This window comes from Delphinus delphis, chromosome 12 (genome assembly GCF_949987515.2).
Source record: "Delphinus delphis chromosome 12, mDelDel1.2, whole genome shotgun sequence".
Taxonomy (NCBI): Eukaryota; Metazoa; Chordata; class Mammalia; order Artiodactyla; family Delphinidae; genus Delphinus; species Delphinus delphis.
The window spans coordinates 83,413,384-83,428,067 of NC_082694.2; the positions used below are offsets into that span (position 1 = coordinate 83,413,384).

Here is a 14,684-nt window from a genome sequence, read left to right on the forward strand (position 1 = left end):
TAGTGGTGAGCTGGGTCTCTTTCCACATTGAATTGCTCTTATGTCATAGCACAAACTGATAGATGTGGTCTATTTGGGCATTAATTTTAATATCTCGTGTTTTGCAGATGTAAATGTGTTAGATAATAACAGGCCTCTTTCTAAAGTCTTTTTAGGGAGCTTTACTAATATCAAATAACAAACGTTGGGAGCATATAAATGGCCTTTTTCTTTACACATAGCGTAGGCCTTCTCCAACACATATATAGAAGTAATATATGCACCTGATTTAGAAAACAAACTAAGAGGGACTTCCCTGGTGGTCCAGTGGTTAAGACTCCACGCTTCCACTGCAGGAGGCACAGGTTTGATCCCTGGTCAGGGAACTAAGATCCCGCATGCTGTGTGGCATGGCAAAAAAACAAAACAAAACTATAGAGGGTGTGAGAAGTTTTTACTTCCCAGACCCAGCAAGTTTCCTGTATAAACTTCCAAAAGATTTTAATGCATATTTTTTGCATATAGATCTATATATATGTAGGTGATATAGATAACATAGATTTATCTCAGCTGCATAAATGTTCCTATTGCGTAAAATTATGACAGTTTGTTGACTAGTACCGTACAGATGGATACTGTTTAATCAAAGTGATTTTTTTTCCTGTAACAAACAGTGCTCCAGTGAATATCTTTATACATATACCCTATCTAGGTATTTTTATAGGATACATTCCTAAAAGGTGAATTACTGTACTGGATCAAGGGTATACATATTATAAATGTTTATTGATGTTGACATGTTTCCTCCTAAAGACATTAGACCAATTTATTCTTCTGGCAACAGTGTGGGAGTTTACCTCTTTCTTGTTATCCTTTTGCCAATACTAGGTTTTATCAGCCTTTGACTTTTCTTGCTCTGAAAGGGGATGGTACCTCACAAATGTTTTGATTTTAATTTTGTGTAAAATTGATCATCTTTTCATGTGTTTATAATTTATTTTTCTGTTTGCCTTTTTGTATCCATTTACCATTTTTCTATTGGGTTTATCCTTTGGGTTACTGAATTGTAGTAGTGCTTGGTATTAAGGAAATGAATCCATCATCACATGTGTTACTGATATTTTATGCAAATATTTTTACTATATCTTTTTATTTTTCCTAGTTATTGCCATCATCCTTAGATTATTTTTGTTTTTGTTTTTTGCGGTACGCGGGCCTCTCACTGTTGTGGGCTTTACCGTTGCGGAGCACAGGCTCCGGATGCGCAGGCTCAGCGGCCGTGGCTCACGGGCCCAGCCGCTCCGTGGCACGAACCCGTGTCCCCTGCATCGGCAGGCGGACTCTCAGCCACTGAGCCACCAGGGAAGATTATTTTTGAATGATTTCTTTTTGTTGGATTTTATGTCAAAATATTGCAGTATAGGTTATCTAGCTTCACCTATAGCAAATTTGAGCAGAGTGGTGATATTAATAATAGCTATAGTTTATCAGGTATTTACTTCAGTAGGCACTTTACATATATTATCTCTAATTCTCACCATACTTTGCATAGAAGTCTTTGTTACTCCCTTTTTGAAGGCAAAGAAAAACTGAGGCTCAGAGAGGTTCGGTAAGTTGCCCAAAGTCACTCAGCTAGAAAGTGGAAGTTAAAGGATTTGAACACAAGTCTGACTTCCAAAACTTGTGTTATTTCTGCTATGCTGATGAAGAGTTTGACAAAGGAGTGGAGACGTAGCAGCGAGAAATGAGTAGGAGCAAAGGAGGAAGGGAGAAGACTTTAAAATGATAAGAACTCAAAGTTTAGTTTTCTGGGTTTCTTTTGAAGTTAGACTTGAGGTAGCCTGTAGAATCCTTACTCTAGGGTCAAACACTGCCATAGCCTAACATACTTCTCTTTCGTGTTTCATAGATGCCATTGATTCATTAAGGAAATGTTAAACAACATCTCCTTATCTTCCCTCTGTGTAAGGAAGCAGAGAAATTTATAATTTAAATTTCATCTTAAATGTTTAACAGGAAAAGTATCTAACAATATATGAGAACTTAGTACCGGGTACTTTAAAGTAGTTTATTTCATTTAACCCTCAAAACCCTTCAGTTAGTAGTTGGTATTACTTCCACGTATAGATGAAGATAAATTAGGTTCAGAAGTTAAGGCAGAGATCAAACAGCAAGTCGGTGGTGGAGGCGGGATTTGAGTCAGGTATGTCAGAATCCAAAGCCCATACCCTTTCTTTTCTGTTCTACTGTGTTATTGAAGCTTAAAAGAAAAAAAAAATGGGATACTTGAAATGATCAAATTGTAGAGTGCTGAACTGCCTATATGAAGCCACTCATTATTTGATGGTGATGGTAAATGAGATGTTCTGTTTTTAGATGGTAGACGAAAGCAAAATAATTTAAGATCATAACATTAAATTTTGATGTGATTATTAGTGGTTGAAAAAGCATGGAAACACTGAGAGAGTGTATGATGAGTTAAAGAGTAATCTTATGGGGAAAAAAAACTTTGAAATTTACCCAGAAGTTACATTCCCTCTTTTTTATAAATCAAGAAATAGTATTACTATTAAAGTAATGAGGGCGGTGGCGGCGGAGGCCGGAGGCTCCCAGCTCGCCGGCCCCGGAGCAGAGAGGAGGATGCCGCAGCCGCAGCCGCAGGGGCAGCCGCAGTCGCAGGGGCAGCCGCAGGGGCAGCAGCCGGGGGGGGCCAGGGAGTGGCACCGGGGGGGCGGCCCAGGGGGTGGGTCCGGGGCGGGGGCCCTGCCCGAGTCCACCTTTCACTGCGGCCACGAGCGCTTCCGCCTTGCCAGCGCCTGCCTGGACGAGCTGAGCTGAGAGTTCCTGCTGGCTGGGGCCGGAGGGGCTGGGGTGAGGGGTCCGCGCCTGGACCGCATCTCCCCCTACGGGGGTCAGTGCCTGGGGATCCTGTCTGCATCCACTGCAACATCATGGAGTCGTACCCTGCTGTGCCCCCATCTGGTCAGTGGAGTCCGATGACCCTAACTTGGCTGCTGATCACTATGAAATGAAAGAAGAAGAGCCAGCCGAGGGCAAGAAGTCTGAAGATGACGGCGTCGGAAAAGAAGACTTGGCCATACCAGAGAAAATTAAAAAGAACCTGAGGCAAGATTAGTTAAATGGTGCTGTGTCTGGCTCGGTGCAGGCGACTGGCCGGCTGATGAAGGAGCTCAGGGATATGTACCCATCACAGAGTTTCAGAGGTGGAAACTATGCAGTCGAACTCGTGAATGACAGTCTGTATGATTGGAATGTCAGACTCCTCAAAGCTGACCAGGACAGCGCTTTGCACAACGATCTCCAGATCCTCAAAGAGAAAAAAGGAGCTGACTTCATTCTACTTAACTTTTCTTTTAAAGATAACTTTCCCTTTGAGCGCCGTTTGTCAGGGTTGTGTCTCCAGTCCTCTCCGGGGGGTATATTCTGGGCGGAGGTGCCATCTGCATGGAACTTCTCACCAAGCAGGGCTGGAGCAGTGAAGAGAGTCAGCGACCATGCAGATCAGTGCCACACTGGTGAAGGGAAAAGCACAAGTGCAGTTTGGAGCCAGCAAATCTCAGTACAGCCTGACAAGAGCACAGCAGTCCTACAAGTCCTTGGTGCAGATCCATGAAGAAAAAGGCTAGTACACACCCCCGAAGGAAGATGGCTAACCCGGGAGTGCCATCCCCTTCCTCCTTCCCTAGGCACCACTGGACCAATTACCTTTGAATGCTGTATTTGGATCTCACGCTGCCTCTGTGGTTCCCTCCCTCATTTTTCCTGGACGTAATAGCTCTGCCTATTGCAGGACAATGATGGCTATTCTAAATGCTAAGGAAAAAAAAACCAAAAACTACAGAACTGTTTCAAGTACTCAAGACTGACTTACAGACCAACCAATCACCTGGCTGGAGCCCTTGCTAGCAGGCATTCTTAAAAGAAACTTTTGAGCCTCCTTATATTGCTGGAAACTCAGCTGTGCTCCAGCCTAGACCCTCCTTACCTATGCTTTGGTAAGGATTTTTCATTTATTTTCTCTTATTTCATGTACACTGCTTTTTTGGGTTACAGTGTATGATGGGTGTATATGGAAAAAAAAATGTATCTTTGGGAAAACAGTTACAGTTTGTTAGTTTGAAAAAAAATAATACAAATATTTTAATACTATTTTGATAATGTTATAATTTTTTCGGAAAAAGTTATACCTGTTATATATCACTTATATGTGGAATCTAAAAATTAGTACAAGTGAACTCACTTGCAAAACAGAAACAGACTCACAGACATAGAAAACAAACTTAATGGTTACCAAAGGGGAAGGGGGTGGATAAATTGGGATTATGGGATTTACAGAATGCACACTACTGTATATAAAATAAAAGATTTATGTGTATCACAGGGAACTATATTCAATATCTTATAATAAACTATAATGGAAAAGAATAGGGAAAAAAATATAGATGTATACATATATATAGATATATAACTGAATCACTTTGCTGTGTACCTGAAACTAACACAATATTGTAAATAAACTATACTTCAATAAAAAAAGAAAAGAAATATATACAGGAACCTAGGAAGAGATGAATTCCCAGGCCTCAGGAGAAACAGAAACTGGAGGGTGTTTATACCCCTTTGACCTGGTGGTCCACTGTGAAAATGACTGCTGTAGACTGTGTGTGTCCCCACAAATGCATCTGTTGAAATCTTAACCCCCAATGCAATGGTGTTAGGAGGCGGGGCCTCTGGGAGGTGATTAGGTCATGAGGGTGAAACCCTCATGAATGAGATTAGTGCCTTTTTAAAAGAGGCCCCAGGGACTTGCCTGGTGGTCCAATGGTTAAGATTCCACACTTCTACTGCAGGGGGCGTGGGTTCAATCCCCAGTCAGGGAGCTAAGATCCCATATGCCATGTGGCCAAAAAATAAAATAAAATAAAACATCAAATAAAAGAGGCCCCAGAGAACTCCTTCATCCCTTCTGCCATGTGAGGACACAGTGAGAAGGTAGCTGTCTCTGAACCAGGAAGTGGGTTCTCACCAGACACTGAATCTGCCAGCACCCTGATCCTGGCCTTCCCAGCCTCCAGAACCACGAGAAATGAAATTCTGTTGTTACAAAGCAAACAAGCAAACAAAAAGTGAAATATCTCAAAATATTTGAAGAGGGCTAGAACTGATAAAGAAATGAAAGTGGGGACTTCCCTGGTGTCACAGTGGTTAAGAATCCGTCTGCCAGTGCAAGGGACATGGGTTCGAGCCCTGGTCTGGGAAGATCCCACATGCCGCAGAGCAATTGAGCCCGAGCACCACAACTGCTGAGCCTGTGCTCTAGAGCCCGCGAGCTGCAACTACTGAACCCCGCGCGCGCCTAGAGCCCATGCTCTGCAACAAGAGAAGCCACCGCAATGAGAAGCCTGTGCTCTGCAACGAAGAGTAGCCCCAGCTCGCCACAGCTAGAGAAAGCCTGCGTGCAGCAATGCAGACCCAGTGTAGCCACAAAGAAAGGGAGGAAGGAAGGAGAGAGATATATACCCAGCTAAATGGACCATTAAAAATAGATATGATGGGGACTTACCTGGTGGTCCAGTGGTTCAGAATCCACCTTCCATTTCAGGGGACGCAGGTTTGATCCCTGGTCGGGGAACTAAGATACATGCTGCGGGGCAACTGAGCCTGCGCGCCGCAACTGCTGAGCCTGCGTGCTGCAACTAAAACCCAACGCAGCCAAAAATAAATAAAACACTATAAAAAAAATAGATACAAGGTACAGACTTCCAGTTATAACATACATGTTACGAGGATGTAATGATGTATAGCATGGTGACTATAGTTAATAATACTGTACTACATATTTGAAAGTTAGACCTTAAAAGAGTAGATCTTAAAAGTTCTCATCACGAGAAAAAAAACTATGTGCGGTGATGGATGTTAACTAGACTTATTGTGGTGATCATTTTACAGTATATACCCCAGAAAAAGATACGAAAATAATGTTAATTCAGACTGATTAACACCAGTTTGTAGTCACTGTAAATCCTTAAAAGTCAGAAAGATAAATTGCTAAAGGAAGTCCGTAAGTACACGATTTCACATAATTTGGGAAGGATAAAGTAAACTATAAGTTCTGACTGACATATCCTGTTGGAGGTTTTATAGCTCAAAGGTGAAGATTGGAAACTCAAGAAACAGGAATTTTACCAACACTTGGTCCTTTTCTTTACGACATAGAAGATTAATGTAGAAAATGAAGAGTGCAATTCTAGTGATTTTCCTGGAAAGAACATTAAGCAAAAATAGTATTGAGACTCCTAGAGAGTCTAAAACTAACTAGTAAGGCATTCAGAAGAGGGATGCTCTTTTTGGTGGTGGTGGTTGTTCTGTTTTCTTGTGTTTGTTTTTGGCCGTGCCACCCGGCTCGCAGGATCTTGGTTCCCCAACCAGGGATCGAACCCGCGCCCTTGGCAGTGAAAGCACAGAGTCCTAACCACTGGGAATTCCCAGGAGGGATGCTTTTCTTTTCAAAGTTCTCAGCATGACTGACGGGAAAAAAATCATAACTGTGTGTGGGAAGGTACGTTTTAAGGTAGCAGGAGAAAATGTTCCAAGGTTTTCTGAGAGTATCTTCTATTGTGTCTCCTTCCCAATGACCATTAAAACCACAAACAAACTGAAGTTACCTTGTTATGCTCAAAAAGTTAAAAAAGTGTTGCCATGGAGATAGTCCCACTCTGGATTCTTCCTGGCAGTTTCGATTTACCAAACCTGTAACATTTTATATTTTCAACACCATAGCTGACAAAATTCGTTCCTGTGGCTGAGATAAAAACCATACCTTTATCTTTGGTGTTGTTGGGTACATTGAAAGAATTTTGTAAATGATCATTGAAAATTCTTGCTCACCATGTCCAGTTTTTATGTCAGGAATGAAACTTGTACAAGAGAGTATTTAGGGCTTCCCTGGTGGTGCAGTGGTTGAGAGTCCGCCTGCCGATGCAGGGGACACGGGTTTGTGCCCCGGTCCGGGAGGATCCCACATGCCGCGGAGTGGCTGGGCCCGTGAACCATGGCCGCTGAGCCTGCGCGTCCGGAGCCTGTGCTCCGCAAAGGGAGAAGCCACAACAGTGAGAAGCCTGCGTACCACAAAAAAAAAAAAAAAAAAAAAAGAGTATTTAAACCAACTAAAGAACTGGAGTGTGTATTTTGATATCTTTGTTGGATACCTGATACTTATTTTCCTCATGGTAATTGTGGATTACTTTTTTCAAGATAAGTTCTCTTTAGAAGGAGAAAAGAAGCATGGCTGCTTTTAAACATGGAAAGTAGTGTATTTATTAATTTTGTGCAGCAGTAAGAGCAGCTGATTGCTGGAGGCAGTGGAGTGCAGGCGTTTGAAGTAAAAGCCAGGTTCAGTGTTCAGTTCCTCTGTTTATCAGCTGTGGAACCTTGAGCATGTTGATTAATCTCAGTTTTTGCTGTGTGAGGTGGAGACAGCGTACAGAGCAGCTAGCACTGAGTAGGTGTTCAATAAAAGGTATCCAGTAATATCAGTTTTCCCTAAATTTTTAAGATAAGCAGAACTCCAGCTTAAACTATCCGGTTGTGTTTCTTTATTTTTCCAAGTCTCCAGAAAAGATGAATATATAAGCTCTTTGGATCTTTTTTCCCCCCACTTTTAGTTCCTTTTGGTCTGCCAAGTTCTTACAACTAAAGAAACTAGTCTGTTTTGTCTTTACTGGAGATAACAACACTCTAAGTACCTTATAACTAAGTAAAGCAGTAGTTATAACTTGCATAGTACTTTGTTAATGTAAACTCATGTCAACTTTTTTCTTAAGTAAGTTTAATTAAATGAAAATTAGGCCTCTGTTTTATGTGCTTAAAGTTCAGATGCATTCTTTCTTTAGGCATTTTAAATTATACCTGACATCAAGTACTGAACGCTTTTCCCAAAATTTCAAAGTCGTGGTGGTAGATGGGAAAGATGAAAGCGAGTACCCCGTCAAATGGCAGGACTTCTTCAGTGGACATGTGGTTGGTTAGTAGGTGCTCATTTGTTTGCCTTTGTGCTTGGGGGTTAGGTGTCCAGATTGAACTAGATTGTATATTCTTTTTTGAGGGGAGGAAAAAGGGGTGTCAAAGAAGTGTTATTGTTTGTTCTATTTGAGCTTTGTAAATCTGGAAGCAGAAACATTAAAACAGGAGGAAATGGGTATTATCCAGTATGTCATACTAACTGGCTATTTTCATGATTACAACAGATTTCCTCTTAAGTCATACGAATTTAACCTTTTGTCTTCAGGGAGGGATTGTCGACTTCCCTTATGAGATTGTAAACAAGGAAGATAGGAGATAAAATAATTGACTCTGTGATCCTGTCATGTATTTATTTAAGAAAATATATTAAACAAGCAATTGCAGTTTACTTCTGGAAAATTTTCTGCAATATGAAAAAAATGGCACTAAAATACCCAAGTAGTACAGTTCAAGACCTGTATATTCTGAATCATGCTTTCTGCCTCCTCTTTCTTACCCCAAAGTAGGTAAAGTTATTCCAGAAGAAAATGTACCCTTGTTTGTTTTGTTCTGTAACACGCTAGATAATTCTCATAAGAGGCTTCAGGGAAAGAGGCCGATTTCAAATGACTAGAGTTGTGGCTCCTCCTTAAGAGTGAGAAAACCCAGCTGCTTTCTGGGCCTGTGTTTTTTACATCTCCACAGTGCCTGGGCACATTCCACTCTGTAGAAGGGCTTGCTTGATTTTTATTGATAGTGCATAGTTTATTTTTTGATTTAAATATTTTTTAATAATGACTTTTCTTTTCTCTTAAGGTGAGCCTGACTCTAGGGTTCTAGCCCACATAGGAGATGATGATATTACAATAAGAATCAACACAGATGGGGTGGAATATAATATAGAGGTAAGTCTACATGTGAATATTTTTATCAGGAGCATGTATCTCTGATGTTTAGAAAGCCATTATGCAGTTGTTTTAAGAAGAAAAGGGTCTTTATACTGAACTTCTCTTCTCCTTGTATTTACATTTTTTTTAAACCAGACAAATAGATGATTAAAAAATATACATATATTTTATACATCGAAGATGCTGCCATAGGATGCACTCTGTATTTTTAAGTACAGTAATTGAAAGTCACATGTGAGATGGATAATGGGAAGAGGAACTGCCTCATTTTTTCTTTATTCTTTCTCTAATAATCCTTCTCAAAGATGAAGATGAAATCTTCTTTCCTAGATGCTCTGGAAATGCAAGATCTATAAAAGATGATAGTTCATAGTCTTGAGAAGTTAAAAGAGGAAACTGTAGGAAACTCAGGCTCTGGCCATTCTTCCACTGAAATCCTAGCAGTAGAAACCAAGAGCAAACTGGCCACATTTGTGTGAGACACATGGCTGTATGTCAGATGCTAGTCCAGAAAACAAAACGTCTGCTACAGATCTGTGGGTTGAAGTGTTTCTGCGTCTCTAGGAAAATGAGAATACTCTGGAACATGGACACATATTCTCTGAGGTTGCCGCAGAAGGGAAACAGCTGGAGGATCCCACAGGGGATTTTTATGGCCAGGCTTGCAAGTGGCCTACATCACTTCCACCCACGTTCCAGAAACTCTTGTCTCTGACCTGCCTACAAAGGAGGCTGGGGAAGATAATCTCTTGTGCTCAGAAAGATAAAACCGTGTGGGGAATGCACAGCGTTGTTTCTGCCACAGTGCACAGGTTTGCTTATTTCCTTAGGATCATCTATTAATTCTTAATCCAAAATGGGTGCATTTAGGATCCAAGTTAATTTTGCTCAGATTCCTCACTTTTCCAAATACCCTTTGGGACAATTAGGAATTCTCTTTCCATCCGTATCTCTCGGTTTCACTAAGTACAAAAATGACCATAATTAACATTTCCCTGGGAGATGTTCACTTAAAAGTAAACTCATCAGGTTTATTGAAGTACTGTTGCATGAGATTAATAATTTTTAAATTGAAAAAGTGGTTTATTACTTAGAAGCCCACTTCCCCCTCGCCCCAACCCTCCCAGCTCTAGGAAACCACTAATCTACTCTCTGTCTCTTTAGATTTGTCTTTTTTGTTTCTTTAGATTTGCTTGGTCATTTCCATAAAAATGCAGTCACACAACATGTGGTCTTTTGTGTCTGGCTACTTTCATTTCGAATGTTTTCAGTGTTCATTCATGTTATAGCATGTGTCAAGTACACCATTTCTTTTTATTGCCAAATAATATTCCATTGTTTGGATATACCACATTTTGCTTATTCATTCATCAGTTGGAGATTAGTGTTATTTCTACTTATGTTATGAATAATGCTGCTATGAACATTTGTGAACAGGTTTTTATGTGAGCATATATTTTCATTGATCTTGGGTATATAATACACTAGGAGTGGAATTGTTGGGTCATATGGTAATTCTGTTTTTAACCTTTTGAGGAACTGCCAGACTGTTTTCCATAGTGGCTGCCCTTTACATTCTCACCATTTTACAGTTACTGCATTTTATATTCCGTATTCCATTCTCACCAGCAGTAGATGAGGGTTTCTCCACATCCATGCCAGTGCTTGTTGTTACATGTCTTTTTGATTACAGCCATCCTAGTGGGTATGAAGTGGTCTCCTTGAGGTTTTGATTTTCATTCCTGTGACGGATATGGAGATACATACACACACACATATACATACGCAGAATCTTTTCTGTATGGGCTGTCTGGTTCTGATGAGACCATTGTCCTTACAGAGAAGAACTTTGTTTTGACTAGTCAGTTTACTTAACCTGGGAATGAATGTTATCTAAAAATAGGGAAGGGATGTTGTAAGGCTTGAATATTTAGGAATTTTTATATTTTCCATCTCAGTTATATTTGTTTTCTATTTTAGCCACTTTGGAGACTAATTAATGATACTAAAGACAAAAGAGTGTTAGTTTATAAATCTGAAGATATCAAGAATGTTTCACGTTTGCAGTCTCCAAAAGTGTGTGGTTATATAAAGGCGGATAATGAAGAGTTGCTTCCAAAAGGGCTGGTAGGCAGAGAGCCACCTGATGGTAAGACTAAGAAAAATATATTTCAAATAAGAAGCAAGCATAACAGTTGTCTTCGGTGGGTGGTTGTTAATTGATAAAAAGGAACACGATTATCAAGTAATTATAGTATTTGGCTTGAAAATAGTTTTGTTCAGAAATTTCTTGATGTTTTTTCTGTAAGAATTGAAAACACTAGAAAATAATGATGGCAATAAAGATTGGACTTTTAAAAAGATTGGGGAAAGGGGAAATTGAATAATCTGAGGGAAAATATTTTCATTTGTAGGTATTTAGAAATGACAGAATAGTACTGTGAAAAAACAATCTTCAGATATGTTTATAAGAAATTAGTTCGTAGCAAGAGAGGTCTGTCCTGTTCAGAAAGAAGAAAATTATCAGTCTTGGGACAGATGAATTTAGAGTCATTTAAAGACCATCTACCCATCTTGGAGAAATATTCTGTCCTCATTTTTGAAAACTTTAGAAAAATATTACTAGCATTTTAGTATATAACTAAATTCTTAAACAGTGTGATTATTTGATAAGAAAAAATGACCTGTTGACACAAAATAATTTTTCAAATTTTTTTTTTTTTTTTTGGCTGCCCTCCATGGCTTGTGGGATCTCAGTTCCCCGACCAGGGATTGAACCTGCACCCTCAGCAGTGAAAGTGTGGAGTCCTAACCACTGGACTGCCAGGGAATCCCCACTAATTTTTTAATGTTTGATTATCTGGATATTTTTACTGTAATTTTTAATTTGTAGACTTCTTCTAGAAGAAAATGACACCTTCATAGCCCAGCAATAGATAGGTGATTGTTTTATTCTGTTAAGTACTTTTGCACTTTTCCTTGGTTTTGAATTCTACAATTTGAAAACCTTATATTACTTTTCACTTTTTGTCTTTCTCCAAAGTGTTTTCCTGTTCAAGATACCGTTAAGGATACTGAGCTCAAATAATATTTGTTTCAAAAATACAGTAGATTTAAAATGTTACTATAAAACACTCCTTGTTTTGATGAATTTTGATTTAATAGTGCATCCAAATTCATATTAGAGCTTGTTCATCGGGTGAAGAGAAGAGCTGACCCTAATCCCCTGAAGAACACGTGTAAATTATTGGTGGTAGCAGATCATCGCTTTTACAGATACATGGGCAGAGGGGAAGAGAGTACAACTACAAACTACTTGGTAAGTGTTTGATAGTGGATGAGGTAATGGACAAAAAAGCTCACGTAGGTAGGCAAATTCCATTTAAGAGAAGACTGCTATAATTTGAACGTAGTGAAATGAGATCTGTTTCAGATGCTCTGTCATTCCCTAGAATATTTGAGGGCTGTCACCTGAGGTTCTTACATTATTGTATAGAGATTCTAGTTTCAAATTTTTGAAACCCCATTTTGCCTTTCAACTAAGATTTTCTGCACATCAGAATTTTTATGCATATTATGTTTAGGGAAAGTTCATAACGTAGGCCTTCCTTTATAGAAGTGAACTCTGTGAAAACATCTCTGCTATAATGGCAGTGATCCTGTTGGTGACACGTATGGATGTATGCTCCAGAGTGGGGGAAAAAAGTATTGATATTTGTATGAACTTGTGTGTATTATCTTTGCTTATATGTATATATCAGAGGAGTTGGTCAATTTGGTTTATGTTGTACTGGTATAAAATAGCTAATTGTTGGACTATAACTGGATGAAATAGATGGGGCTTTTGTGGTCATAACTATAGGGCAAAGATTTGCAGGCAGGATTACAGAAGTATTGATGCTGGATTTTTAAGCATTTACTATTGTAATTTTAAAAGTCAAGGGAATCATATTTCATTGACATTTTTTTGTCAGTATGACCTCATTCCTCGTGATAACTTGGCACTGACAGAAATGATGTTGAGGGAATAAGAGAATGCAGCTATTCATTCGTAGTGCAGAGCCCGGTGCAGCAAAGACGTCTTTCTCCTTGCCTTGCTATTCCCATTCTGTGTTTTTTTGTGCCCTTCCTCACCCTTCTTTCCCTTCCCTTCCATGTCAAGTGAATTTATTATGAGGGTAGTAGGAGTAGTGTGTGAAGTCACTATAGTTCTTGTTCCTAAGTAAGAGAGTCCTTCTTGAAAAGATGCTTTCTTAGTATGGGTTTTGTATTAGGGGCTCTTAGTTTGCTTCTTTGTTCATTACACCAAGAATATGAATATAATGAGAGGTCTGGTGTTAAAAATTGCATTTCTTGGTTTACAGTTACTGTAAGCAAAGAACAATTTCTTAGACGTATAATGTGCTTCACAGCTGCCAGAGCAAACCTCATTTACCCAGTTTTTGAACAATAAAACCTTCTCTTTGAGGAGCAGATTGGTAATGAGTATTCTGTTCCTATATATTCAATAGTTTGAATTGTCCTTGGCTATTGTACCGTGGCTCCTCCCTCAGTAGCTCTACCCACCTTCCCCCTCCCCAAATCAGAGGACAGGAGAAAGGAGGTGTGGTGAGACCTCATTCCTCTCTCTCTGTTTCTACCTGGTCCTCGGTGCTGAACTTTGCCCAGGGAGGGTCTGGTGTAGGGTTAGCAGTATCTGTCACTGTTCCTTACCTCTTTCTGAAGAAGATGTTTTTCTGAGGTACGTGGCAAGAGATAGAATGAACAGAGTACTTATTTTTAGGAATATTTTAGGTAAATTGATTGACTTTTAACTTTCATTTCTGTAGTTGACTGGAATGGCAGTTTTTAAAAAACTTGTTACTTGATATTTTGGTTCCCTGTGCAGTTGATTACCTGAAATTTGGGATGAACTGTACCACTGCTCTATTCTGGTACCAACATTTTAAGTTTGAGGCTAGGAATAATTTCTTTATTAGCGCTGTGAACGTAAAGCGTAACATCTTAATGCAAGTTTTTGTAATTGGTGAAACTTTTACAATGGTATTTTATCTGAACTGATTTTTTTTTTTTTACCCCTACAGAACTTATATTACATTGCAAAGAGTGGTAAAGATATACATAATGTCTTTCTCTCGCCCTTTTATACACACAGATAGAGCTAATTGACAGAGTTGATGACATCTATCGGAACACTTCATGGGACAATGCAGGTTTTAAAGGTTATGGAATACAGATAGAGCAGGTATTTATCAATGGATGTGGGTTATAATACTCAGCTAAGCTATGTGTTGTAAATATTTGTCACTTGTTTTCACAACCCAGAAACTTACCTTCTACTTTACTCATAAATAAATATTCTGAAATGCCAGTGATTTTTATCTGATAAACTTAACAGTGTTTTGATATTATTTATAGATTATGAAATATTCTTTTCTTAGGCTTATTTTAGGCAGAAAGCCGCCTTATGCTGCTATGATCTCTCTTTTTTCTGAATTCATAGCCTTTTTATCCCCTGCCTTGCTTTAGTTTTCTATGATTATGCTTAATGTCTTTAGTTAGAATTCTAGCACGTATTGTTGAATGCTTAGAAAATTTACTTAAAAATACTATGTACATTTGCAAGGCGTTTATACATACAGAACCATTAGATCTCTTTTCCCAGAAATCTCCTGAGTTCTTATCTGTCAATAGAGTATGTCCAGCAATGATGTATTAATGTCATCCTAATTATATCACATAGTAAAAATTGTTCCAAATTGATAAGACTGATTA

At 39.1% G+C, this 14,684-nt stretch overlaps 1 protein-coding gene and 1 pseudogene across 4 annotated transcripts in view; both read left to right on the plus strand.

The window, feature by feature from the left end:
- Nucleotides 1-14,684, plus strand: part of ADAM17 (ADAM metallopeptidase domain 17) — a 52,014-nt gene that overhangs the window by 11,780 nt on the left and 25,550 nt on the right. The window contains exons 1-6 of one of the 4 annotated variants that reach the window (XM_060027114.1): nucleotides 3,266-3,995; nucleotides 7,893-8,023; nucleotides 8,818-8,906; nucleotides 10,890-11,058; nucleotides 12,095-12,228; nucleotides 14,065-14,154. In XM_060027114.1, the coding sequence (XP_059883097.1) occupies nucleotides 3,988-3,995; nucleotides 7,893-8,023; nucleotides 8,818-8,906; nucleotides 10,890-11,058; nucleotides 12,095-12,228; nucleotides 14,065-14,154 (621 nt within the window). In that variant the 5' untranslated portion in view covers nucleotides 3,266-3,987. The other 3 variants (XM_060027113.1, XM_060027115.1, XM_060027116.1) reach the window with 3 other exon arrangements.
- LOC132435133 (ubiquitin-conjugating enzyme E2 Q1 pseudogene) lies at nucleotides 2,913-3,653 on the plus strand (annotated as a pseudogene).